This window comes from Talpa occidentalis, unplaced genomic scaffold, assembly GCF_014898055.3.
Source record: "Talpa occidentalis isolate TD23 unplaced genomic scaffold, MPIMG_talOcc4v2.1 talOcc4.13, whole genome shotgun sequence".
Lineage (NCBI taxonomy): Eukaryota > Metazoa > Chordata > Mammalia > Eulipotyphla > Talpidae > Talpa > Talpa occidentalis.
The window spans coordinates 17,974,874-17,999,384 of NW_023601322.1; the positions used below are offsets into that span (position 1 = coordinate 17,974,874).

Below are 24,511 nucleotides of genomic sequence, written 5' to 3' on the forward strand. Positions count from 1 at the left end.
ACACTATGCAATTCAACAGGAACTCATACTGGAATGACACATTATAGTAGTAATTTACCTGCTATAGATATTTATTCCCAATCTGCACGGGAAGGTTTCTACTCGATGGTAAAACATGCAAATCCTAACAAGTACATATTGGTACCTTTGAAAAAGAAGCTTTTGGATTAAATCCACTTCCCAAAATTCAGGTGGTCCTGCAGTTAAGGAAAAACAGCCTTTGAGGTGTGCAAATGTCTCCTTGGTCAAATCAAACATTTGGAATATACCTTTTGTGCTACCATAAAAGAAGGTTCCCCAAGACGTTTTTCTCCCAGAAGACCATTTTATACTAGGACCCAGTGGCTTAAATCATGTATACACTATAAGAAGGGGAGCTGCATTCTTTTTTTTAAAGTTTTTATTTTCATTTTTGTCATTTCAAATGAGTGCAATTTTTAAAAAAATTTCTTACAGTTACTCGTTTTTGTACATTAATTGGTTTCTCCCCTGTGTAGTCCCTGTAGTTCTCCTGCCACCATGTCACACATGAACCCTCACCATAGTCCCATGTGCTCCTCCCTCCCATGTTTTGACCCCCCCCCCTTACTGTATGCCTCGGATCTAGCTTGCGAGTTTTGTATTTTTCTCGACCTTTTGTTTGGTTTCTCTATATTCTGCATATAAGTGAAACATCTGATATGGGGAGCTACATTCTTAGGGGAGGTGTTAGGCATCAGTTTGGTCCAACCTACAAACATGTGAGAATAAAAAACTTCCCCATTCTGGATCCACATCTTTCTTTTTGGTAGCAATTTTCTGAAAAACTGTCTCAACTTAGCATGGGAAAGCAAACACATTTAGGTTGAGGTCATTACTTCTGAGAAAGTTGCTTCCCTAGCTGCTTGATGTACTAGCTTACTTCCTTTCTAAGGTATTGCCTAGGAATTCCCTTGGGTCTTTATTTCTACCAATTCTTTAGGAGGCAAATGGCTTCTAACAAGGCAGCCACTTGCTTTCCCTTTTAAATAGGTGGTCAATCCCTGGTGGCACAGGGATTAAAGACACAGTGCTATCAAGCTATCACCAGCCACTGCAGCACAAGTTTGATTCTTGGCCCGTCAGGGAGCAACCCACATGGCACGTAAACCTCTCCTGTCTCACCCTCTGCTCCCCTCAGCACAATATTTCAGTAGATCTGCCTGTTCTGCTCCCCACTTTCTCTGGTGAATCCTCTCACCTTCCACACCTCTGGTCTACACGCCAGTTCTTGTATGCATAAATAAATATTTTTAAAATAAATAGTTGGTCAAGCAGAGATCAGATATCCTCTTGGTTTCCAGAACATCCCAAAATCATGTGCTACTCCAAATGTGTATTTCTAGCTAGTGGTGATTTTTATTGTTTTTCCTTTAGTCAAATGGCAGGCTTTAGTCAACATTTTGTTGCTGCACTGATTGAACCTCAAGTAAGGGAGTGCTTTCAATGGACACTGAGGCCGTCATAGCACATCCAAGATGAATTTTTTAGTAGGTCCTTGTAAAGAAGAACCATCTGTAAATAAAATAAGTCAGCATTAATTATAGGCCTTTAATATATCTCATCCCTCATGGTCAAGAGTAAATCAATTAATTTTGGTTTGATTTTGTTTAGGACTCTTGGATCAGGATATCTGGTTCCTTTTCCAGACTAGGGAGATTCTCAGCTATTACTACTTTCAAAAAATTTGCTGTCTTTGTCTCTTGGGATCCCCAGATAGAGATGTTGTTTCTCTTTAAGATGTCCCAGAAGAACTTACACTGTTACCATTCTTTTTTCTCTTTGCTAGTCTATTTGTGTATTTTCCACCTTCTTGCATTCATGCTCAACTGATTTTATCAGTTTGTCTGCTTCTGAAGTCCTCTAACATGTTTTTAGTTCTGTTAAGGTATTAAATCCATTAATCCTGTTTGAAACATTCTCATGTATTCTCTAGACTTGTATTCCTGTTTTTTTTCAACCATTGTTTTTCTTATTTCAAACAAGCATAGTCACGCTGTTACCCTGAACAAGGAATTCTGCAGGATTCAGACTATGCTCGCCTGTTGTTTGTTTGATCATTAGTGGTATGTTCCTGTCTCTTCCTTTTTAATTTTTGTGTCATGAGATCAAAGAAAAATTTCTTTCCTTGTCATGGTAGTTGCCCTGTATTACAAACTGCAGGATAATCCGAGGTTGTTTACCTGGGCTCCTGTGCAGATGAGTGCAGATGACCTAAAATCTCGTGCTGGCAGGAGGTGAAGATCTGAGCTGAGATTGCTACTAGCCAGTACCTAGAGTTCAAGCCTCCTAGGGTGCTGCAGCTGCCTGAGTTGGGGGTGGGGATGTCCAGTGACCTCCCCTAGGCCAATTCCTCCAAGTGTCTGGAATAATCTCAGGCAAACATCAACTTAGTTGCAGTTTGGCACTGGTCTGCCAGTTATGTGGTTGGTATTCCCTCCCCCCCACCCCCCCATCCTCAGTCTCCCAGGGGTGTGGGCAGGAGCAGAATGAACTGAGAGCTGAGGTTTTGCAGTGCAGACAATCTATTGTCCCGGTGCTGATTACAAGTCAACCAGGGGGCTGTGTTTCTCAAGATTTACATGTGCCTTCCACAAAGGGCTGCCTCCCCTGCAGATCTCTCTGCATTTCAATGGTTGTTAGCACCAGGAGGAGGCTAATGGGATAGAGTAGCGGTCAGGATTTGTTTTCTACACCTTTCAAGTACAGAGTCTTGCCCTGGGGCATCTGCATTTGTAGTTAGGGTCCAGGTGCATTCAAGTCTGGTTAACGGCAGTAATCACTCGATGTGGCTGTTGGCTCAACTTTGGCCCCAGGTTAGGATGAGACTAGCTATAGAGAGGAGCCTCTTACAGGCACGTGCAAGTTAATCTATGTCTTCCCTACTGGTTTGGGCTCCAGCTGTTTACATCTGTGGATCAAGGTGATAATCAGACCTTGCGCAGATCCCATGCCCACACTCACCAAAGCTTCCCTTGTGCTCAAGCTCCCCTATTTAGGGGAGGAGGGCGGGTGCCTGGTTACTATCCAGCATTATAGTGCCTGTCTTTGCAGGCTGTGACTTACTATTCCAGTGTTCTGTCTTCCATCTTTATTCCCCTACTCCTATAGTTCTCTGGAGGTACACCCTCTGACCCGTATGAGCTACAGGTGCTGTCACTCCAGTTAGTGCCCAGTCCCTAATGTGGGCACGAGCCCTTCAGTCAATGCCAGAGAAGATCCATATCACAGTTACCCCTCCTTTCCAAATACAATTAAATCTGTTTTTCCTACCCTCTTGCTGTGTAGCCCCTCTCTCTGTGCATATAATGGTCATCAAGTCCTCCAGGGACCACTATCTTTCTGTATAATTTAGTTGTAAATATGTGGAGGTGGCAAGCTCGACAGCTTCACTGTCTGCTATCTTGTTGGACTCCGCATCTGAATCAATTTGATAAAATCATGATTAAATTCTATTGGGTCTGCTTCATTTGAAAGTAAGATGACTGGGCCTCCCTGGTGGCGCAGCGGTTGAGCGCCGGGTTGCGAAGCTGCTCGCAGCCTCTGCAGCGCCAGTTCGATCCCCGGCTGCCGGGCGAGGGTCCCCATGGCGCGCAGACCTCACCTGCCGCCTACTACTCCCCTCAGCAGCGTAATCCGTCAGTCTGCCTGCTCTGCTCTCCCCTCCGGCTCTGGTGAATTCTCTCACCCTCCTGCGCTTCTGACTGTACCCAGTGATTGTATAAATAGATAAATCTTAAAAAAAAAAAAAAAGAAATTAAGATGACTGGGTTCAGCCTGTTGCATTTGAGAAAAATAATACTGGAAAATACAAGACGATTTCCTAAGTATGATGTGAATCTAACAACCTCTGAAGCTGCTCTTATGTTTGTGAATAGGAAAAAGGGCAAATCATATTAGGATGTGCTAAATGCTGGTGCCTCATTTAAAGGTACTTTAAAATTTTCCATTGCTTTTATATATTGTTATGTTGAATTTAGAGGTTCTGGCTGTTCTTTTTTAAATTTTATTTATTTATGCATACAAGAACTGTGTGTAGGCCACAAATGTAGGGGAATGAGAGGATTCACCAGAAACAGAGAGGGGAGCAGAACAAGCACATCTCCTGAAATACACTGCTGAGGAGAGCAGCAGGCGAGACAGGAGAGGTCTGCTGTGCCATGTGGGTTAGCTCTTTGGCCGGGAATCGAACTCATGTTGCAGTGGCTGGTGCTAGCTTGACAGCATTTTAATCCCTGTGCCACCAGGGAGGCCCAGGTTCTGACTGTTCTTGTTTCAAAGGCTCACATAAAGGTTGGGCTAAAGTGAAAATTGGGAAATCCAATTTTGACAGTAGACTGATAGTCTTAAAAATCCTCTTGAGTTGCCTTTTGGTGGTGGGAAATCTTTGACTCTGTTGGGGCTATTAAAAGTTCTTGCTCCTAACTATATGCCCTAGGTATTTAACTGCTTAAACAAAATTGTAATTTCTCTCTGGATACTTTATTCTCTTGAAAAGTTAGTTATTGGTAAAGATATACTGTGTCTTGTCAAGATCGGCTAGACACTTGGAACAAAATAGTTAGACACCTACCTACTGTATTAGAGTGGATTATTAGGGAAATTTAAGGCCATTGAGATCAATTTTTAGAATTTGAGAGAAGTGGGGCTTTCCATGTACCTCTGGGTCATTACAGTCTAGCCCCCTGCCCCAGGTGAAAGCAAACATGTTAATATTCAGGGTGAGTGCCTCCCTGGTGGCGCAAGGGTTGTTTAAGCACAGTGCTGTGAAGCTATCCTCAGCCTCTGCAGAACAAGTTGGATCCCTGACCGGCCAGGTGACCCACATGGCACAGCAGACATCTCCTGCCTCGTCCGCTGCTCCCCTCAGCAGTGTATTTCAGTCAGTCTGCCTGTTGTGTTCCCCGCTCTGGTGAATCCTCTCACTACCCCCGCACTTCTGGCCTATACCCCAGTTCTTATATGCATAAATAAATCTTTAAAAAAATATTCAGGATGAACTGGCATGCCGAAGAAGGCACTGTGTCAGTTACTGAAAAATGGGTACTATCTACTGGGATAAAAGACAACAAATGTATGTTGATTAGGAGCCACGGGGTGATGTGGTAGGACCACAGCTTTTGCTGCCCTTAGGTCTTGGGCAAACTTCCATTCTTTCCTATTAGGCTTACCTGTAGGGAAGATGGGTGTATTGCAAGGACTGGTACAGCACATAAAGTCTTTTTCAAAATAAGACTGTTTTAGAGGCTTTATGCCTTCTATGACCTCCACCCTTCATAGATATCTTCAAGTATTTGAAGTATTTGTATCAAGTATTTGTATCCACGGAAATTTTGGTTGGCTCCACTCAGTGAATTGTTCCCGTATCTGTAGCAACCCAACATTCTTGCAGAATTTAAGAATTTCATCATTATCTTCCAATAGTTGTTTGGGCCAAAATCACTACCTTATGGATAACTGTTTGGTTTTGTGGGAGCTTCTGTTAAGTCTAAATACAATTCTCCCTTTGGACTGAATGCAGTGTAGGCTCCATATTGCTTTAACAGGTTTCTACCTATGTGTATGAGGACATACATACTGAAAGAATGTTTTCCTTCAATTTTTTCTATTTGGAAATTAATGGATTTATTTACTCTGATTGGTAAGTTTGATACCCATACCATCTCAAGAAGGGAATCCATAAGTTGGTTAGGGTTCAGAACTGATAAAGTGGCTCCAGTATCTATTAAAGCTGTTATTTTCCTTGATTTGTATCTCAGTTTCCCCAAAGGCATTTGAAAGGAGAGATGTGTAGATTTCCACAAAATCCTCGGGGCACCCCATTCCTGCTTGTCCTCATATCCTGGTGGTTCATCCTGGTTCTGTCTGAGATCTCTCCTTTTCCTAGAATTCTTTTTCTGATGCCCGGGTCTCTTTCCATAGAAACCAAGTCCTGGTTGTTTAGTTTATTGGGATCACACAGTCTTAACTGCAGATTCATTTTGTGTTGTTGTTGCAGTTTTCCTCCTTTACTCTTAATGGTTTTATTTTTTTATTTTTTTTTTTTTTATAGAGGCATGTTTTTCATTTATTTATTTATTTTGTTTGTTTGTTTTGTTTATACATGCACTGGGTACAGTCAGAAGCGCGGGAGGGTGAGAGAATTCACCAGAGCCAGAGCGGGGAGCAGAGCAGGCAGAAGGACCGAAGTACACTGCTGAGGGGAGCAGCGGGCGGCAGGAGAGGTCTGCGCGCCATGTGGGATCCTCCTCTGGTGGCCGGGGAGCAGCCGGGGATCGAACCGGCGCTGCAGCCGCGGGCAGCTTCGCAACCCAGCGCTCAACCGCTGCGCCACCTGGGAGGCCCTACTCTTAATGGTTTTAGATAATTGGTGAGCCACTGTTACTAGCATATGGGTAGGGAGGACAGGCCCTACCTAATTCAGGCTGCTTGAGTAGGATTCCCAAGTCAACTTCTATGGCCTCCCAAAATGTCAAGGATCATTCTGATGAGTATTGAAAGTTTTAGGAGCCATTTCTGAATATTCTTTAACAATTTTCTCTAATCTGGGATTGGCTCATCAGGTCTGCCTTTACATTGTTGTATTTTAATGCAATTAATAACCTTTGGAAATATTTTTGCAATGGCTTGCAGAAGTTCCTGCCCCAATTATTCACATTTTCTTGCTTTCATTTCTTGATTTAATATATTTTTTTAATATTTAATTTATTTATTTATACAAGTACTGGGTACAGTCAGACGCGCGGGAGGGTGAGAGAACTCACCAGAGCCAGAGTGGGGAGCAGAGCAGGCAGAAGGACCGAAGTACACTGCTGAGGGGAGCAGCGGGCGGCAGGAGAGGTCTGCGCGCCATGTGGGACCCTCCTCTTGTGGCCGGGGAGCAGCCGGGGATCGAACCTGCACTGCAGAGACTGTGGGCAGCTTTGCAACCCAGGGCTCAACCGCTGCGCCACCGGGGAGGCCCTTTTCTTGATTTAATATTATGCAATGGATTTACCTATCCCACTTTTCTATCTAAAATTTAGTTTTACTTTTAGAAATAAGGGTGTAGAATAGCAGATAAAGGTCTAAAATCTGGGAGTGTAAATCTCAATAATTAATTTATTTAGTAAAGCTTTCTGGATTCTGCAATGGGTCTGAAAACCCCTTAGTTAGGGCTCTACGTTCTGACTTTGTTCATGGGGTAAACTGGTAAAGCAGCGCAGCTTATGCCTTTGTCCCCCCATGTGGCCACTTCCTGAAAGAGAACAACAGAGAGGCCTCCCTGGTGGTACAAGAGGTTAAATGTCAGCTCTATGAAGCAATCTGCAGCTAGGCCAGGGAGATAACCCACGTGGCACAGCAGACCTCTCCTGTCTCACCTGCTGCTCTCCCTCAACAGTGTCTTTCAGTCTGCCTGTTCTGTTCCCCACTCTGTCTCTGGTGAATCCTCTCAAACCACTCCCTCCACCTCTGGCCTCCACCCCATCTCTTCTATTCATAAATAAATAAATCTTAAAAAAAAAAAAAAAAGAGGACCACAGTGATTGAGTTGAATTCCCTTTGTTTTGGTAAAGGTGGGAGAAGAAAGCAGGGTGATGGCACGTGGATCTGTAAGTTCCAAAAGCATTGGATATAATGGGGGAGCCACTGGCAGCCCCATTGCTTTAGGTATTAAGCTGGCCTGCATGGTTTTCTTTATTTCTGAGACAATCTCAAGTAGAGTTTCATTAATTTCTTGCAGGGAAACTACTTTGTCATTTTCACATTTGCATGCTTCTAAATACAACAAAAATATGTATTCCATTCAGATCATTTTAGAGCTGGCTCTGTCAATTATATATGAAAGTATATTAATTTGGGAAATTTATATGTGTTCCACCTTGGGCATTTTATTTTATTTTTTTATTTTTTTTATAGAGGCATGTTTTTATTTATTTATTTGTTTGTTTGTTTGTTTTGTTTATACATGCACTGGGTACAGTCAGAAGCGCGGGAGGGTGAGAGAATTCACCAGAGCCAGAGTGGGGAGCAGAGCAGGCAGAAGGACCGAAGTACACTGCTGAGGGGAGCAGCGGGCGGCAGGAGAGGTCTGCGCGCCATGTGGGACCCTCCTCTGGTGGCCGGGGAGCAGCCAGGGATCGAACCGGCGCCACAGAGGCCGCGGGCAGCTTCGCAACCGAGCGCTCAACCGCACCTTGGGCATTTTAAAGTAACTTTTCTATAAAGTCCCCCCACTTTGTGAGCCACTTGAAAATGTATGCCCCATAAGTGTTATATGTAAGTCCTGCTGGAGTATTAGTAGGCAGCTGGTAGCTGGATGTCCTGCAAATTTCAAATTTGTATGCTTTGTTTCCCATACTGATTCAATGAGTCAAACTAGGGCCTTGTATAATGGATCAGAGAATCTTAGCTCCTCAGAATTTCACCCGAGTTAGTTCAGCTTTTTATGTATCTCTGTTTCTCCTAGAAATTGCTTAAATCAATTGTTGGGGCTCATGGTGCTGGTGATCAATCTTGTAGTGCTCCTGGTTGAGCCAAATTATTTAGTCATATAGTTTGGAATTCCTTATGGGACCACTGCACAGCTTGAAAATTGACACCTCTGCTAAAACTCTACTCACTCAGAGATTCTGGCAACGCTAGAAAGAGGAGCAAGGTGTCCTTGTCTTTGGAATCACCTGAAACTGGTTCGCATGCTCAACTGATTTGTTCTAGCCAGCTGAGCCAGTCTGTCAGTTTAAGTGGACAAACACTGATTTTAGCTGCAAACTTACTCCCTTTAGTCCTCTGGTTCAAAATCAGGAAAATCTGAGCAAATGAAGTCTAGAATCCCCTTTCCCGCAAGGGCAGAGGATAACCCTCCCACCTGGACAATGTAAAACGATTATCTAATAAACTTTAATAATTTCAGCATTAGTCCAGAGGTCGAAGACCCCAGGAAGAACTCACCCTGTCATAGCTGGAGCTCCAGTGATTTGGATGGACTCAATGGGCCCTTTTGGTGCCAGGTCCTCTTGATGCTCCAGCCAATTTCAGGCATTTCCTCTGGGTCACATGCGGGTTCCAAACACTTGACTGAAATAAAATATGTGTACACACTGTGAACCTTCTGGGACCACCCTCCCTGGTCTAGCAAGCAAGAGGGTAAAACCATGTGCATAAGCTTGAAGTCAGAACAGTCTTAGTCTGTTCTGTGAAGCAGGTCATGCAGGAATCCGGTGCTGGGAAAACAAAAATAAAAACAAAACCAAAAAACTTTTCATCCTCCAATGACCAAGGGGCCAGCCAAAGATTTAAACAACGAGTACCTAGCTTTTGCATCTCCATGGTGCATTCTTTAGAAATTAGGAAAATTATTAACGCCAGCAATTGCCCTTCTCAGTGTATAGATAGCAACATCATCTTTTTAGGTCAAGATAGTGTAGGAAATGGAAATATCTAAACCTATAGATGAAAAACAGATTTCTGTCAAGAATACATTTTTTGATGTCAACACACAACAACACAACAGCTCTCACTTGTGATTATTGGACTAGTTCTCCAATTTTCTCCAAGAGTGAAATCTATGGGACTGTTTTTCGGGTTCAAATGCTCACTTGATTATCTAATAGGCTTTGTTGCCTCATTATCGAGACTTATTTCAATGAACAAAGGTCTCAAGGATAATTGCTCAAAAAATTGTTAGATAACCAGTCAGAATTCTCATCTGGGAAACAGTCCCACAGGTTTGACTCTGAGAACTGCTCCAACACCTGCTGGCATTCAGGTTATCTACCTTGGTAGGGAGTAGCATCCGTGCTAAAGCAAAAAGGAACAGTTCTTGTTAGGAGCTCCTGGTTTTTACCCATAGGTTTAGATCTCTTGACTTCCTAAGTCACCTGCACGCTCTCTGCACAGAGAAGGACAAATGCTTGGATCCAGTCATTTCCCTGCCTCCTAAGGACTGTATCCTGGAGACGCGAAGCCTAAGCACCCATTGTTTAGATCTTCTTTCGCTAGCTTCTTCCGTCACGGGCAGGGGTGCCAGGGTCGGTTTCCCCGCAGGCACCCGATTGCTGCATGGGTGCTTCACGGAACAGGACCAGCCTGTTCTGACTTTCAGTCTACGCAGAAAGCTTTGCTCTGTCGCCTGCAGACTGAGGACGGGAACCCGACTGCTCGCAGCGCGCGCACCGCGGGCGGGCGTGCCCAGGCACAGGCTGGGCGAGAGGTGGGAGACCAGGGCGCTGACACAAGCCCCGTCTTTGCCACTCGGCCCTTCTGGAGACCGCCAAAGAAACGGGGAGCTCTGGGATAAACCCCAACCTCCACGCCCACTCAGGCGGTGACCGCAGAGCGCACGCACAGCCGAGGTGGGAGGAGCGGGGCGGGCGCGCCCGTTGGCCAACGGGGGAGAGTCGCGCAGTCGCTGTTGTTATCCGTCCGGGCTCGGGCGGCAGTTGGACGTCAGCGCGCACGCGCAGCAGGTCCCGGGCGAGGGGCGCGCGCGCCGTGGGAGCCGGCGCGCAGGCGCGGGGCCTTCCCTGCTAAGGGCAAGCGCCCGCAGGGCACCAGGGCGCAGGCGTGTCGCCGGTGGCGGAGCCCGAGAGGCGGGCAGCGGATTTCCGGTTCCGGGAGCAACGAACGGCCGCGGCGGCGACAGCTACAGCTACGGAGGAAGCGGCTGCGGAGGAGGAAGAAGAGGAACAGGGCAAGGCGGGAGTCGCAGGCGGGACCCTCGCCATGGGTCCGCGGGCCTAGAGCGGCGGGAGCCCCCGGCCCGGTGCCGAGCTGGTGAGACCGTCGCGGGGGCGCGGGCGGGCGCGAGGGCGAGGGCGAGGGCGAGGGAGGAATGGAGGCGCTGAGCGCTGACGGAGAGCAGCGAAGGGCCCCCAGGCCGCTGAGTGGGAGGAATGGCGGCGTCGGGATCCTGACGGCGAGGACCGAGGCGCTTCACGCGCAGGACGGGCGGGCGGGGGGCTCGGGGCGCTGACAGGTGGACGTGTCGGGACCGGGCTGAGGACGGAGGGGACGGAAAAGGATCCCAGCGCGGATCCGAGGCCTCGGGGCCTCTCCGGCCAAGGGGCGAGAAGTGGGGACCCCGAGTGCTGGGGAGCAGGAGCGGGGGGCTCTCACACTGAGGACGGGGCAAACGGGGGGCTTCGGAATGCTGCGAGGCAGGGAACGGGGCTTATTTGGAGGGCGAGGAGGACTGGGGGTGGGAGGCTGACAGTTAGGGATGGCATGGTTCTGGGGCAGGATTGCAGAGGAATTGGGGGAGCCCTGAGGGGGGAAATCAGGAGGATGAGCGAAATGAGGCATGAGCGGCCCGGAGAGCAGTGGTGAGGGAACTTTTCAGCTGGAAAGGAGAGGAAGGGGGCCTGGGGATTGGGGTTGGGGCGGCGTTCCCGCTCAGCACTGATGGAGAGGGATAATGGGAGGCGGAGTGGGGGCATTTTTTCAGACAGGGAAAAGGAATGAGGGGCTGTTAGGGCCAGGGATGTGGAGCAGTTGGGGGCTCTGGCAGGGGACACCTGGAGCAGGTTAAGAAGACGCGGAGCAAGGGAGGAAGAGGGAGAGTTCAGACACACAGGGAAAGAGGAGATGGCTGGGTTGCAGGAGGCAGACGTGGAAATGGGAGAGCACTGGGGATCTCTGCCTGTGGTGAATCAGAGTGGGGCCGTGGACATCTCAGGGTAACAAAGAGGAGTAATAAGAGTCAGTAGGTCAAAGTGTCTCTGGGGCCATGAAAAGCAGGAATGAGGAGGGGGAGAATGAGAGCTTCCCTAGGTTGGCAGCTGGGAGATGGGTTCTCATGCTGAGAACTGTCAGGAAGGGCGGCCGATGACAAACACTTGGGCCTGATGGGAAGGGTGGGGTGGAATGGAATTTTTTTTTTTTTTTTTTTTTCTGGTCAGTTGACTGTGGCAGGTCTCAGGTTTTGGACAGTCATTAATCGTGTTTTGTGTGGCCTGGGGCACAATATATTCCCCGCGAAGAACCTCAGCTTCTCCAATTGTGCCCTCCACATTGCAGGCCGCTGCTCCTTCCCGTGGCCCCCATGGCTGAGGACTGGCTGGACTGCCCAGCCCTGGGCCCTGGCTGGAAGCGCCGCGAGGTCTTTCGCAAGTCAGGTGCCACCTGTGGACGCTCAGACACCTATTACCAGAGGTACTGGGTGGGATGTGGCAGTCAGAGGAAAGGCTCTGGTTAGATGACATCAAGGGTATGTGATAAAATTTATGCATGTACAGTCCTAGGTATCCATATTTTCAAATTCACCTACTCCCTAAAATTTGTACTCATAAAGTCAACACTCACTGTGCTTCTTGTTTAGCTCTTGTATTGTAAATGGTGTCTTTCTCTGCAACTGCTTAGTGCCAATGTTTTTGCTTTTTTGAACTTTTTACTGGTGATTTTGCTGTTCACAGTGACCCCAAGCATAGTGGTGAAGTTCTTTCTAGTGTTGTAAGTGGAGGAAGATTATGATATGCTGTGAAGAGAAAATATGTGTTGAGCTTTGTTCAGGCATGAATTGCAGTACTGTTGACTATGAATTCAATGTGAATGAGTCAAAAACATGGTACATCTAGAAAAAGAAGCGGAAATTTGCAAGTTTATGTATGAGACAGCTCCAGAGAGTGTTAAAGCAACATCTACAGTGTGTGATGAAGTCATGGAAAAGGTGGAAAAATTCAAAATTTGTGGATCTATGAGATGATGACCCATAAAATGAAACATATTGTCAGGTTGAAAGCTAGGGACATTGACATTCATGTTACCCAGGGTTAGGAAAATGTTAAACACGTCTCAGCTAGTTCTGATCAGCTCACACTTTCTAAAGGTGATACAGTGTGAAAAAAGTTAAATTTGCATGTGAGGCAGGTTCTGCAGATTATGTGAGTTTGAAAAATATTTGCTAACTGTTGTCTATGAAAAGGGCTAAGCAGAAGTCAGGTTTTCAATGCTGAGGAGACTGGCTTGTTGTTTCAATGTTGAGATACTGGGAAAGAACCTGTGTTAACGCAAATGGCCTGCACAGGTACTGGCTTTTCGTCATTCAGAGGCTGTGCTATTAATTGTTGGTAAGAAAAATATATAAGTAGGGTATCTTTAAATACATGTAAAACAAGGTTATATATTGATCAGTTGACCAAAATGTTGGGACCAGATACTTACAGGAGGTAACCTATACTTCTTCTAGGAGCGGTGGTCCCGTATTCACTAATTCAGTGTTCAAAGTGACTTCATAGAATGCAACTACTATGAATAATGACCGCTATTGAATACATAGGTGTATGTTTAGTATACTTCTTGACTGTTATTGTTTTTACATTTATGTACTTATAATTCACAATTAAGCAGACTTAACAATTTTATTAGTATACTTAGTAAATAATTTACAATTAAGGATTTAAAGTGTTTTAGTATATATTGGTGATGTAATTGCTAAATTTTCTATACTTTTCCTGAATTACTTTTGTATCTGTTTCTGTTTTCCTAGAAAAATGTTGTGAAGTTATAATAATGTTTAGCCATACATTAATTCACATATTTATACTTGTAGAAAGCTCTCAAAGTTTATAAACATATATTCAGTTGTCAAGACTTATAAAGGATTGGCAATTTTAGGGCAAGAAACAAGTGTGTCACAGTTCATGGATGCTGGTAGGAATCTAAGACTCCTTGGTAGAAGTGAAAGACAGTTTATCACTCACAGCATTAGCAGCCTCCAGTCCTGTAAACCCCATAGTGTGATATAAAGAGGGCTAACCAGCACCTGCATGTACACGAGGCTGTGCTATAGGAAAAGAACTCTGAGCTTAAGTAATCAAATATTTTATAATGTAAGGATAGTAGGGATACCTTCCCTTTGCATGGAGACCCTCTCCCTTATTTCCACGGCTGTTTGCTGTACAAATATCCTTAAAAAGATAGTTCATAACAAAGGACAATCCATGCTTCTTGTAAGAAAAGTAAGAAACCTCTGGAGTATTGTTACCCAACATCACAAACTTGATTTTCTATGTAGTTGCATTTATTCTTTTATATGTATGATGGTGCCTGCACTTAGATGTATGCTTGTTTATGTTGTATTTTTAAAACATTTGTTGTTGTTTTTTTGCTTGCTTACGTATCTGGCATATCACACTAGTACATTTTCATTTTATGTTATGTATTTATGATCTTGTTTGTTTTTGCCTTTACTTGTATAGAATACCAGTAGTAGTATATGTTGAAGTACATGTATGCCCATTTACATTCATGTTAAATTTGTTAGTGTTTGTTTGTATGTATGTTGGTATTTATTCACCTTTTGTATTCCTGTCATTCAGAATTAGTTGTGGTGGCATCTGGTCAGGGCTTATTCCCAGGCTGCCTCGTGTACATCTCACCAACCCTGTGGGCCTGTTCACCAGTCCTGTGGGAGGCTTGTGTGGGTGGAGCTGCAGCTCAGTCTGGGTGCCAGCTCATCCTGGCCTACCCTCAGCCCCACAGGAGACAGGATCCGAAGCAAAGTTGAACTGACCCGCTACCTGGGCCCCGCGTGTGACCTCACCCTCTTCGACTTCAAACAAGGCATCCTGTGCTATCCCGCTCCCAAGGTACTACGCATTGTGGGAAAGCTGTGCAGGGGTGACCGAGTCATCTAATACCCACCCACTGACCTACAGCCTCCTCCTCACTCTCATCTTCAGGCCCCTTCCGTGGCCGTCCCCAACAAAAAGCGGAAGAAGCCTTCAAAGCCAGCCAAGACTCAGAAACGTCAAGTTAAACCCCAGAAAAGTGAGGTCAGGAAGGAAGCTCCAGCGGATGAGCCGAAGACTGACGCTGCCACTGCCCCAGCTTCACTCCCTGCACCTGGGTGAGTATTGGCCTAAAGTGAGCCTAGTGAGTGAAGGTTGTGGTTGTGGTACGTTCAGGGCCCTACACCTGTGTTTTCCATCCCAGGTGCTGTGAGAACTGTGGAATCAGCTTTGCAGGAGATGGTACCCGAAGGCAGAGGCTCAAAACATTATGCAAGGACTGCCGAGGTGAGTGGCCCTGGGGGTATTGGGAGAGAGGAGCTGGAGCAGTGTCAGGCTAGACTAAAGGCTGAATGGCGGATATCAGTGGCTGAGGACAGTTGTTTCTTCTCCCTTTCCACTTCTCCTTCTCTTTCCCTACCCCTAGCACAGAGAATTGCTTTCAACCGGGAGCAGAGGATGTTTAAGGTAAATAAAACCAGCCTTTTCATAAGTATGTGGTGGAAACAGGTTGTAGTGGGGGCTGCTGGAGAGTCTGACAAATGTTGATGGGTCTACAGGGTGTCAGAGTCATTTCGTAGGCAAACACAACCAGCAGGTGGTAATTGGAGTTAATGGGGTGTTAGTAGACATGATGACAGGTTAGTCGGGGACCAGTAGACTTTGTGACAGCTTCAGTGGTCGCAGAAATCAGTAATTATCACATACAGTGATGAGGCAAATGGGCAACTAGCAGACATGGTGATGGGAGCTAATGTGGGGCCGGCAGACACGTGAGGGGCAGTGCTCCTGGAGCCACTCTGCTTGGGCCTGTGACCTTGCCCCACCCATTCCTGGCAGCGTGTGGGCTGCGGGGAGTGTGCAGCCTGCCAGGTGACCGAGGACTGCGGGGCCTGCTCCACCTGCCTTCTGCAGCTGCCCCATGATGTGGCTTCGGGGCTATTCTGCAAGTGTGAGCGGAGACGGTGCCTCCGGATCGTGGAAAGGGTGAGTTGGGCAGGTGCAGTGGACCCAAAGCTCACCCTCACTTCTGGCCCTCAAGGGCCTGGCTGCATGCATCATGCCTCTGGCTCCCCTACAGAGCCGAGGGTGTGGAGTGTGCCGGGGCTGTCAGACTCGAGAGGACTGTGGCCGCTGCCGAATCTGCCTTCGCCCTCCCCGCCCTGGTCTCAGGCGCCAGTGGAGGTGCGTCCAGCGGCGCTGCCTGCGGGTAAGTCAGGTTGGGGAGCCAGTACTGACAGGGTGAGGGTTGGGGCAGATCTCATCTTGCTGTTGAAGTTGCTATTGCTTCCTCCCAACTTGGCTTTGCCCACCTCATGTCTTCTTTTCTCCCCCTGCCCCATGCTTACCTCCCTGACCCTACCTCCTTCCCCTGTCTGCCAGCACCTTGCCCACCGCCTCCGTCGCCACCATCAGAGATGTCAACGACGCCCTCCTTTAGCTGTGGCTCCCCCTGCTGTGAGTGCACCACCCAACCCTCTGCCCGTCTGTCCCTTGAATGCTCTCTGCACTCCTGGGTCCTGGGGTTGGGGTTTCTGGGTCCTGTGCCACCAAGTCTAATAAATCACCCTTTTGGTTTTCTCCCAGGGTAAACATAGCCGCCGTAGGGGAGGTTGTGACACTAAGACGACTGCCAGGCGGCGCCCCCGAGCCCAGCCGCTGCCTCCGCTTCCCCCACCACAACCTCCAGGGTCCCCAGAGCTGGTGAGGCCCTGGTGGGCAGGGGGAAGGCACAACCCTAATCGTACCCCAGTATCTGCCCTGATCCCACCCCATTTGCCTCTGCAGCACCCCAGAACCCTGGCCCCCTCGCCACCTGCCGAGTTCATCTATTACTGTGTAGACGAGGACGAGCTAGTGAGTGGCCCCACCCAACATGGACAAGCCTAGACTCTCCCAGGACACTTGGCTAAACCCATAGAAGCAGATGTTTTAATGACTCCAATAGGGGAACAATAAGGCATAGTAACGGGTACTGTCAATAATGGGTGTGAGCAGTTGGGGGCTAAAATGAGGTTAGCAGGTGTAGAGATTCATGAAATTAGTACCTAATTTCAGATGAACCAGTGCTTTGGTGGGGCTAGTAGAGAAACAGCCAACACAGTGACCAGGGTTCATGTAGGATGAATAGACGCAGACACCATATTAGGAGCTTCTGGAGGGTCAGCAGTACCTTGCTGAAGGTAGAGTCAAAGATGACGTCTTCGTAGGTGATGAGACTGGCAGGTAGAGTGGTAGGTACTGTGATGGAGTAGTCATCCTCATGGCATAAAGGGGCAGCTGGTAGGTACACTGAGTGCCTGACGAGCAGTCAGGGAGATGTGACTAGTGGGGAGTCAGGCTAAGGGCAGTGCCACCAGTTCCCTCCAGTGGGGCTAGTGGTGGAGCAACAGGAGCGGCACCGCAGTGGTCCCAGTGATAGCAGCCTCATTCTCCCTCCCCCCAGCAGCCTTACACAAATCGCCGGCAGAACCGAAAGTGTGGGGCCTGTGCAGCCTGCTTACGGCGGATGGATTGTGGTCACTGCGACTTCTGCTGCGACAAGCCTAAGTTCGGGGGCAGCAACCAGAAGCGCCAGAAGTGTCGTTGGCGCCAGTGCCTGCAGTTTGCCATGGTGAGTGAGGCAGGAAGGGTCAGTGGGTTAAATTGGGCCAGGCTCCCTAGTGCCTTGGAGGCCTGGAAGGTAAGTGGGGCAGGCTGGATGAGAGCTCACAGCTTGGGAGGGTTAAGGAGGGTAGTGGTTTGACCAATAGTTGACATTGTGTTGGGGTAATTGAGGAGGCTGGCATTGTTAACAGGAGACTAGCAGACTCAGTGATGTAAGACTCGCATGTAAGTGGATTCTGTGCTGGACCCTAATGGGAATTTAGCAGGCATGGTGATTTGTTGTGTCATTGCACCAGGCGGCCATAATGCCTTATCTTTCCTCACAGAAGCGGCTGCTGCCAAGTGTCTGGGAAGGACCTGAAGATGGGGCAGAGCCACCCCCAACTTACCCTCGTCGAAAGAGGCCTGGCTCTTCTCGGCGGCTTGGGCTGGGCACAACAGTGAAGCCCCCCTTGGCCAAGCGCACAGCCCGAGCAGACCGAGCTCAGACTCTAATGAAGCAGGAGGCAGGTGGTGGCTTCGTGCTGCCCCCACCCGGCACTGACCTTGTGTTCTTACGGGAGGGTGCAAGCAGTCCGGTGCAGGTGCCTGGCCCTGCCCCGGCTACCACAGAAGCCCTGTTACAGGTGAGGATTTCCTTTATCATACTCTCTTTTCAACCCAGCTAGCCTCGTGCCAGGGAGCTGGGACCAAGTTTGCTGCAATCCTCCACACAGGAGGCCCAGCGCCCTGGCCTGAGTTGGGTTGTGGCCTTACCCCAGGTGAAGCAAGAGAAGGCGGATGCCCAGGAAGACTGGACACCAGGCACAGCCATCCTGACTTCGCCTGTATTGCTGCCTGGCTGCCCCAGCAAGGTGGGGGTCAGTGGGGAGTGGTCTGTGAGTAGAGTGATGCTGCGCTATGCTGGTGCTGCTTGGAGCAGAGCAATAATAGGTCTGCTGATTGCTGCCTCTCCACAAAAATACCCTGACCCATCCTCCCTAGGCAACTAACTAGCTTTTCCTACTTTGCTGCCCAACTAACAGAAAATTGAAAGGTATGAGGAGTGGGAATGGGACAAGTTTGTAGACAGGTGGCTTTTCTGTGCTGAGGTATGACTGAAGAGGGATTTGTCAGCAAAGTAACCGCTTGACTGGGGCTTTTCTGAGACCAGCCCTGCCCTCCTAACTACTGCCCATTTCCCACCTCTCCCAGGCAGTAGACCCAGGCCTGCTACCTGTGAAGCAGGAGCCACCTGACCCTGAGGAGGACAAGGAGGACTCCGCCTCTGACTCGGCCCCAGAGGAGGAGGCAGGAGGGGCTGGCACACCTGTGGTCAGTGATGGGGGACACCCCACCCTCCCTGACCCTGCTTTAGCCCCACTGGCCATGTTGACTCATGATATTAATTTTTCCCTAGATCACGGAGATTTTCAGCCTGGGTGGAACCCGCCTCCGGGACACAGCAGTCTGGTTGCCAAGGTGTGCCCCACACAGTGAGGGGTAGGGATGGGTGGATACCAGCCAGATATGGGCCCTGAGTTTTGAAAGAATGAACAGCCATTTAGCATGACACAGTGGGAAGTAAAGACCCAGTACCACTGCACTGATTGTGATTAGAGAGGGACATGTGCAGGGCCTTAGTGGTTCTCCTGAGGCCAAGATCAGGGCTATCTTGGGGTGAGGGTGTGGTGGTGGGAGTTGGGTTGGGGAGGACTTAGTACCCTGTGATGAGATTTGAAAGAAAAAGGAAGATAAGGAAATCCTGGTCCTTATCTCCTTAAGAAAATCTAGCAGGGGCTAGATCTAATACATAAATTCTTATTCAGAGAATCATCATTTGGGGTCTTGAAAGCTTTTGGAGTCTCCAAGAGATGACCAGGTGGGCCGGGCAGTGGTGGGTGGGTGGGAAATTTGGGTCCTCAGATGGCTGTGTGATTTGGGTCCACACATACGTCTGATCTTGGGCTAGCCCTGCATCTTCTGGAACATCCTCTCCAGAGGGGGTAAGGCTGTGTATTTTTTAGCCTTTCCTGAGCCTATGGAGGTTATTAGCAGTTTCAGTGGCTGCAAAGAATTGACTCTGCAGGTCTGAAACAGGAGCAAGACTGAGTTCTGTAAGGACTGGGATGGGGGGGAGGAAGAGAGGAGCTTGCTGCCTCCTGCAGAATGTTGACAGGCCCTGACCGAGGCCCAGGCACAGGCCATGGGAACTACTAAGTACCTGGATTCCCTTTTCACTGCCAGCCAATTCCAACGGGACAGAAACCCTTTCATGGGTACTTAGGCAACTACAGATGAACTGATTGAGCCCCTGCAGTGTGGGAGATGAGTGGTGAATGCAGTGGCCTTAGAAGGTTCAGCATTCAGGGACACAGAATCCCTGCCTTTGGGGCCTTCTAGTCTGTCTGAGGAAACAACTTCTCTATGCATGAAATCACTGAATTTTAACAGAGAAGATAAGAATATGCTGTGTTGCTTGTAATGGAAGGTTTTAGAAGAGAGAGGAGGGATAACGCAAGGGCAGTGGATGGCAGACCAGGAATATTAGGAAATGGCTTTGTGATGCTCCTTTGCACGTAGTGAACCTCATTCACCAACAGACCTGCTCCATCTTCTCTAGGTCTAAGGACCTTAAAAACCTGAAGCTAGAAAGCAGTAGACTGGAGGCTTTCTGCAGCCTGTGGGAGTCAAGCTGACATTTACAGGCTGTCTTTATGAGAGGCAACACTGGTCCACTCAGAGGCTGGACTGTAGACTTATTGCCAGGACTTGGTAGAGTCGATAGGGACTAGAAAAACCTACCACCAAGCCAGAGGAGCAGGGATGTTCGGTACTTCGAGCTCATAGAGGAAATAAGCAGGAAAGGAAGAGAAAGGATAGAAAGTTGGCACATCTGTTCCAACTGGTGCAAATCCCAGGAGCCTGAGTGTGATAAGAAGTGTGGATATGAAGGTGGGGGAGCTGGGCTGGGAAGGGGATGCAGTTAAAACCACCACAAAACCGCCTAAACAAGCCGTCATTATAAATAATTTTAAATGGCCTTTGGATAAAACCTGGTGGTATCTCTATAAACATTTCCTCAGGGGGACAGATTTTGAAAATATATAATGTGAGTAAGGCAAGGAACTGCTATTTGGTGAGTTTCTCCTATGGATAGTTTATTTAGGGAGACTCTGATTTTTGACCATATCCTTAGATGAGAAAACAGACTCAAAGAAATGAAGTAACTTGTTCATTATCAAACAGCTAGTATTAATAGTCTGTAATCAAACTTAGGTTGTAAGACCTTGTTCTATAAGCACTCTACTATAAACTTTAACCCATATTCAGTACGTGTAACATAACGAGTCTCCAGCCTTCTTGAAAACAAGGTGGATTGCAAACCCCTTATACTCCAGCCTCTATCTTGGTTTAGGTTGTGCCAAGACTAGATGGGCTTACCTTGTCAGATCACCATGCACCTGGAGACTGGGTTCTTCGCAGATCTCAGTGCTGCATAGGGTTTCTCGGAGCCTAAAGGAGATCCTTTAGGAAGGACTGGCCTCGGTCCCCCATATCAGCTGAAGCAGTCTTTGGAAGTGAAACTAGTAGCCTGACTCATCTTCCCTTACTACTAGCATCCCTACCCCTTGGCGAGCTTTGTGCTTGGTTTTTGCTTGGGCCCCTCTCTACAATGAGCATGAGTTCCTGCCTCAGGTCCTGCCTAAGGACCAGTTTTGGCTTAGCCTTGCCTCATTCTTTGTACAAAGTGCCAAAAAGATTAGACTTGCGATTCATAACCTAGCTCGTTTACAGGGCCGAGACAAGGGCCTGCTGCCTCAGATTTTGTATCCTGTGTGCCTCCCTTGCCTTACTCCAGCCCCAGCCTGCAGCTTTAGATAATTCACATGTAGATTAGTCATCTCCCTACTTTAACTTATGATACAGTCCTCTGCCACCCTTCTTTGTCCCCACTGCCTTTGCCCTTCCTATTTCAGCCAGTCAAGATTGGATAATTTTTTGATACTATTTTGCTTCTCATCCCCTCACCCACCCCCATCAGGATCTAGCAACCCAGCCCTACTACTCTGATAATTTTAGCAGTAATAACTTAAGCAAAATATATTTGGTGACTTGACTCATTAAGATGAGTCTGGTTACTATGTGTATAAGGATACAATCAGAAAAACACCACTAATATGAATATATATATATATATATATATATATATATGTATGTGTATATGTGTATATATATTTTAAGGGATTTTTAGGAATTTGACCGCATGCAATTGTGGGAGCTGGTTAAACAGTCTGTAAGGCTGTTGTCTTTGCATCTAATGCTGGAGCTTGAAGTCTGCAGGGCAGGCAGTCGAGGAAGGAAGATGGACATAAAGTGCAGGAGACCAAGCACACATTGGCGCCCAGGAGCACGAGCTGGAACCCACGAGGATGGCCTGGAACCCATGTCAGTCTCTCACCACCTCCAGCTTCGATGATGTGGGTGTCCTGCAGAAGCTGGTGCCCTTCATCACAGAGTTAAATATGCATCTGGCCCAGGAATTAGAGAAGCCGAAGGAAGACCCGGGCAAGGTGGAGCAGCTGCAGGCCTGAATGCAGGCCTGACTGCTGCCCCACACCAACGAGGTGAGCCAGCAGATAAATGACAACATGTGTGAACTGCAACAGTGCCTGGTGCCCCTGCACCAACCCTCCAAGTGTAAAAAACTATGCTGCTGCTTCACTTCTGCCCTCCAGTTATCACACAAAATGTGGCCCATCTTATCCGGAAGCATACGGGGAAGGGAGTTCTGGGAAACGTAGCCTAGTCAAGGTGACACATTACAAAGCCACCTGCCATGAATCAGCTCCCAAGGGTCTCACTACTCACCTGAGGATAACTTGATAAACCTACGTTGGTGAAAATGCAAAGCTGAAGACCATGGATTTCATGGTGACCCCAGCAAGTACAGAAATTGTCAAGGCCACCCAGAAAAAACTTGCTGGTCTCGGCTTTTTTTTTTTCCTTTCATTCATCGAGTATTGAGAGCCTGGCCCATGTAGGCGCTGTACTTAATACTGGGATACAAGAACGAAAAAGATATAGTCCTTGCAATTTTATTAAATGCCTCATTATGTATTACAAATGGTGAATGGATTTCCAACTTTGTCATGGAGTTTAATGGTGAATATATAGAATGCAGGAAACTGTTGGGAGGACAGCCCTTGTGTGAACCTTGTTGGGGCATAATAGGAATTGGAAATAATATAGTTTCTATCTTTAAGCTGTTCTATTTTAAAGTTTTTAAAATGATTTTTGTCCCATTTACTGATTTCATTTAGTGTTTCTTTGGGGATGGTTGTGACGGTGGTAACAGTGTTGTTTCTGAGAAAGTGGGGGATAGTGGGTGGCAAGATCAAGGTCGGATTCTGTCCAGTGACCTTGGGCAAATCACTTCTCTAGGCACCCCGGGAAGGGCGGGGGTGGCAGAAGGTTCGTGCTCACCGTGCTGAGCGCCTCGCCCGGCCCCACCAACCTGGAATGTGCCCGCCAGGGGGCGCCGGCGGTGCGGTCAGCCCACGGGGCGGGAAACGCTGCCCCTCGCCCTCCGCCCGCTGGCCCCGGGGCGTGGCCTCCGCCAGCGACTTGTCGGTCCGAGGGCCGCCGGGAGAAGGCCGAGCCCCGCTTCGTGCAATGGCAAAACTGGCAAAGCCGAACCGGAGTTAAGTTCCAGGACTCGTTCAGGGTGAGGGCGCGGCGCGACGAGCTCAGGACCGACGCCGGGACATGCGAGGGCAGCCTGATGTCGCCGACTCACGGGATCCTCGGGGCTGCCCGACAGGCGCCCGGGAGTCTCAGCGGCGTTCCCGGCCCCTGCGGGCGGAGGTTTCATTCCTGGCCTTTCTCCCCAAGGCGTGGTGTGGGGGCGGGTCCGCTCTGACCCACTGCGGGCGGGGTCCTGCGGGCCGCCCATCTCTAGGAGCCGGCTGGCCCTCGGACCCCCCGGAGCCCCTGCGACCAGCTAATTCTCTCTCTCTTGTTTGTTTCAGGCTGTGTAAACTCTTAGCAGTAAGTGAAAATGAGTATTTTACCGAACTGCAATTGAAAGAAGAAGCATTATAGGAGGAAAAAAGACAATATGAGAATTATTAAAAGAGAAGAAAGAGACATTATTTTTGTGGCTGAAAAACTGAACCAGCAATTCAGGAAGTGGAATCCAAACCTAGAACCGTACCACATTCAGAATCCCAAGTGGGTGGATTACAAATGATTAAGGAATACTAAGTTACAGTAAATTGCGGCCTTAGGACGGGACACACAACTAGTTGTACGTTCATTGTTATTACACGTCAGTAACTGACTAGCACAGAATTCTTTTTTCCGTGCTCCCCACCCTTCCTCCCTCTAGAGTGAGCACGAAAGTGGTGTCATGAGCAGCTTTTAGGTGTTAACTTCCACCTTGATCTTGACCAGAAGTACAGCTATAGCCTCCACTTGTGCTAGGGCCCCTCCAGGATCCCAGTCTGGACGGCCTGTTACTCTCGATCCGGAATTTGGGGCCCTTTTACCTGCGCTTGTGACCCACTTCCTTACCCTGGTTCATTGTGGCCCTAGACCCAGACTCTCCATCTTCATTGTGCCAGCCACCTTGTGTCACTGCCCTTCTGGCCCTTCTGAGCTACCCCCCTCCATCCTAGGGCGCCCCAAGGATACGCCCTAGGGTTTTATTAATAAGAGTTATAATTGCTGGTTGAATGGGCTGAGGAGGCACTTAGGCTTTCAGCCTTAATTGTCTTAGATGTAAAATGAGGGTAATACCTGCTGTTCCATTAACCGTGTAAGATATATGTGAGGCTCAAAGGTTTTATGTGTGAAAATACCTTGCAAATTACTGTAAAGAACTATGCAAATATAAGGTGGTCCTGTGATGATTATTATGCTCATCATCAAGATTAAATTGGAGATGGCCACAAAATTTAGCCTTTCCACAAAATGTTCACTTACCTCAGGTTTTTAGACCGATTACAGGGTCTAAATAGAAAAATCAATTGGCTTGTGATTAGATCTTTGCCTTCACTTCTGGGTAAGGAAGGTTTTTCCTGTTTTTCTGGGGAACTCTAGAGGAAGGGACTGAGATTGGCGGGAGGCCAGGCCACGGGCGGGCCGAGGATCGCGCAGGCTCGTCAACTCCCGTCCGAGAGGATGTCGCCAGTGCC

At 48.1% G+C, this 24,511-nt stretch overlaps 1 protein-coding gene and 1 long non-coding RNA gene across 25 annotated transcripts; one reads left to right on the forward strand and one right to left on the reverse strand.

The window, feature by feature from the left end:
• Positions 1 to 581: 581 nt before the first annotated feature.
• Positions 582 to 10,425, reverse strand: LOC119243041 (uncharacterized). 3 transcript variants are annotated; one of them, XR_005124619.2, is made up of 3 exons: positions 10,346 to 10,425; positions 8,950 to 9,075; positions 582 to 1,533 (listed from the first exon to the last, which is right to left on the reverse strand). It is a non-coding gene; the product is annotated as an uncharacterized LOC119243041 (long non-coding RNA). The 3 variants fall into 3 exon arrangements; XR_005124618.2 differs by having other exon boundaries at positions 10,306 to 10,425; XR_008551350.1 differs by lacking the exon at positions 10,346 to 10,425 and adding an exon at positions 10,174 to 10,298.
• A 40-nt stretch (positions 10,426 to 10,465) lies between these two features.
• On the forward strand, positions 10,466 to 24,450 carry MBD1 (methyl-CpG binding domain protein 1). 22 transcript variants are annotated; one of them, XM_037508525.2, is made up of 18 exons: positions 10,571 to 10,773; positions 12,016 to 12,150; positions 14,471 to 14,585; positions 14,679 to 14,845; positions 14,932 to 15,014; positions 15,154 to 15,194; positions 15,567 to 15,713; positions 15,808 to 15,936; positions 16,110 to 16,184; positions 16,314 to 16,430; positions 16,515 to 16,583; positions 17,173 to 17,340; positions 17,660 to 17,959; positions 18,050 to 18,187; positions 18,528 to 18,647; positions 18,733 to 18,794; positions 19,142 to 19,194; positions 23,345 to 23,362. In XM_037508525.2, the coding sequence occupies exons 2-17, from the start codon at positions 12,041 to 12,043 to the stop codon at positions 19,188 to 19,190; spliced, it is 1,890 nt and encodes a 629-aa protein (XP_037364422.1). In that variant the 5' UTR covers positions 10,571 to 10,773; positions 12,016 to 12,040; the 3' UTR covers positions 19,191 to 19,194; positions 23,345 to 23,362. The 22 variants fall into 22 exon arrangements, 21 of the variants coding, with proteins under 21 accessions (XP_037364413.1, XP_037364422.1, XP_037364420.1 ...); XM_037508523.2 differs by lacking the exon at positions 23,345 to 23,362 and adding an exon at positions 21,650 to 21,685; XM_037508524.2 differs by lacking the exon at positions 23,345 to 23,362 and adding an exon at positions 21,657 to 21,684.
• Positions 24,451 to 24,511: the final 61 nt, after the last annotated feature.

Bases quoted from the DNA above. Each gene is read 5' to 3' on its own strand.
- MBD1 (XM_037508510.2), top strand. From the start codon at position 12,041: ATGGCTGAGGACTGGCTGGACTGCCCAGCCCTGGGCCCTGGCTGGAAG. The intron at 12,151-14,470 runs GTACTGGGTGGG...GCCTACCCTCAG, and splicing joins TCAGACACCTATTACCAGAG to CCCCACAGGAGACAGGATCC. The intron at 16,185-16,313 runs GTGAGTGCACCA...GTTTTCTCCCAG, and splicing joins TAGCTGTGGCTCCCCCTGCT to GGTAAACATAGCCGCCGTAG.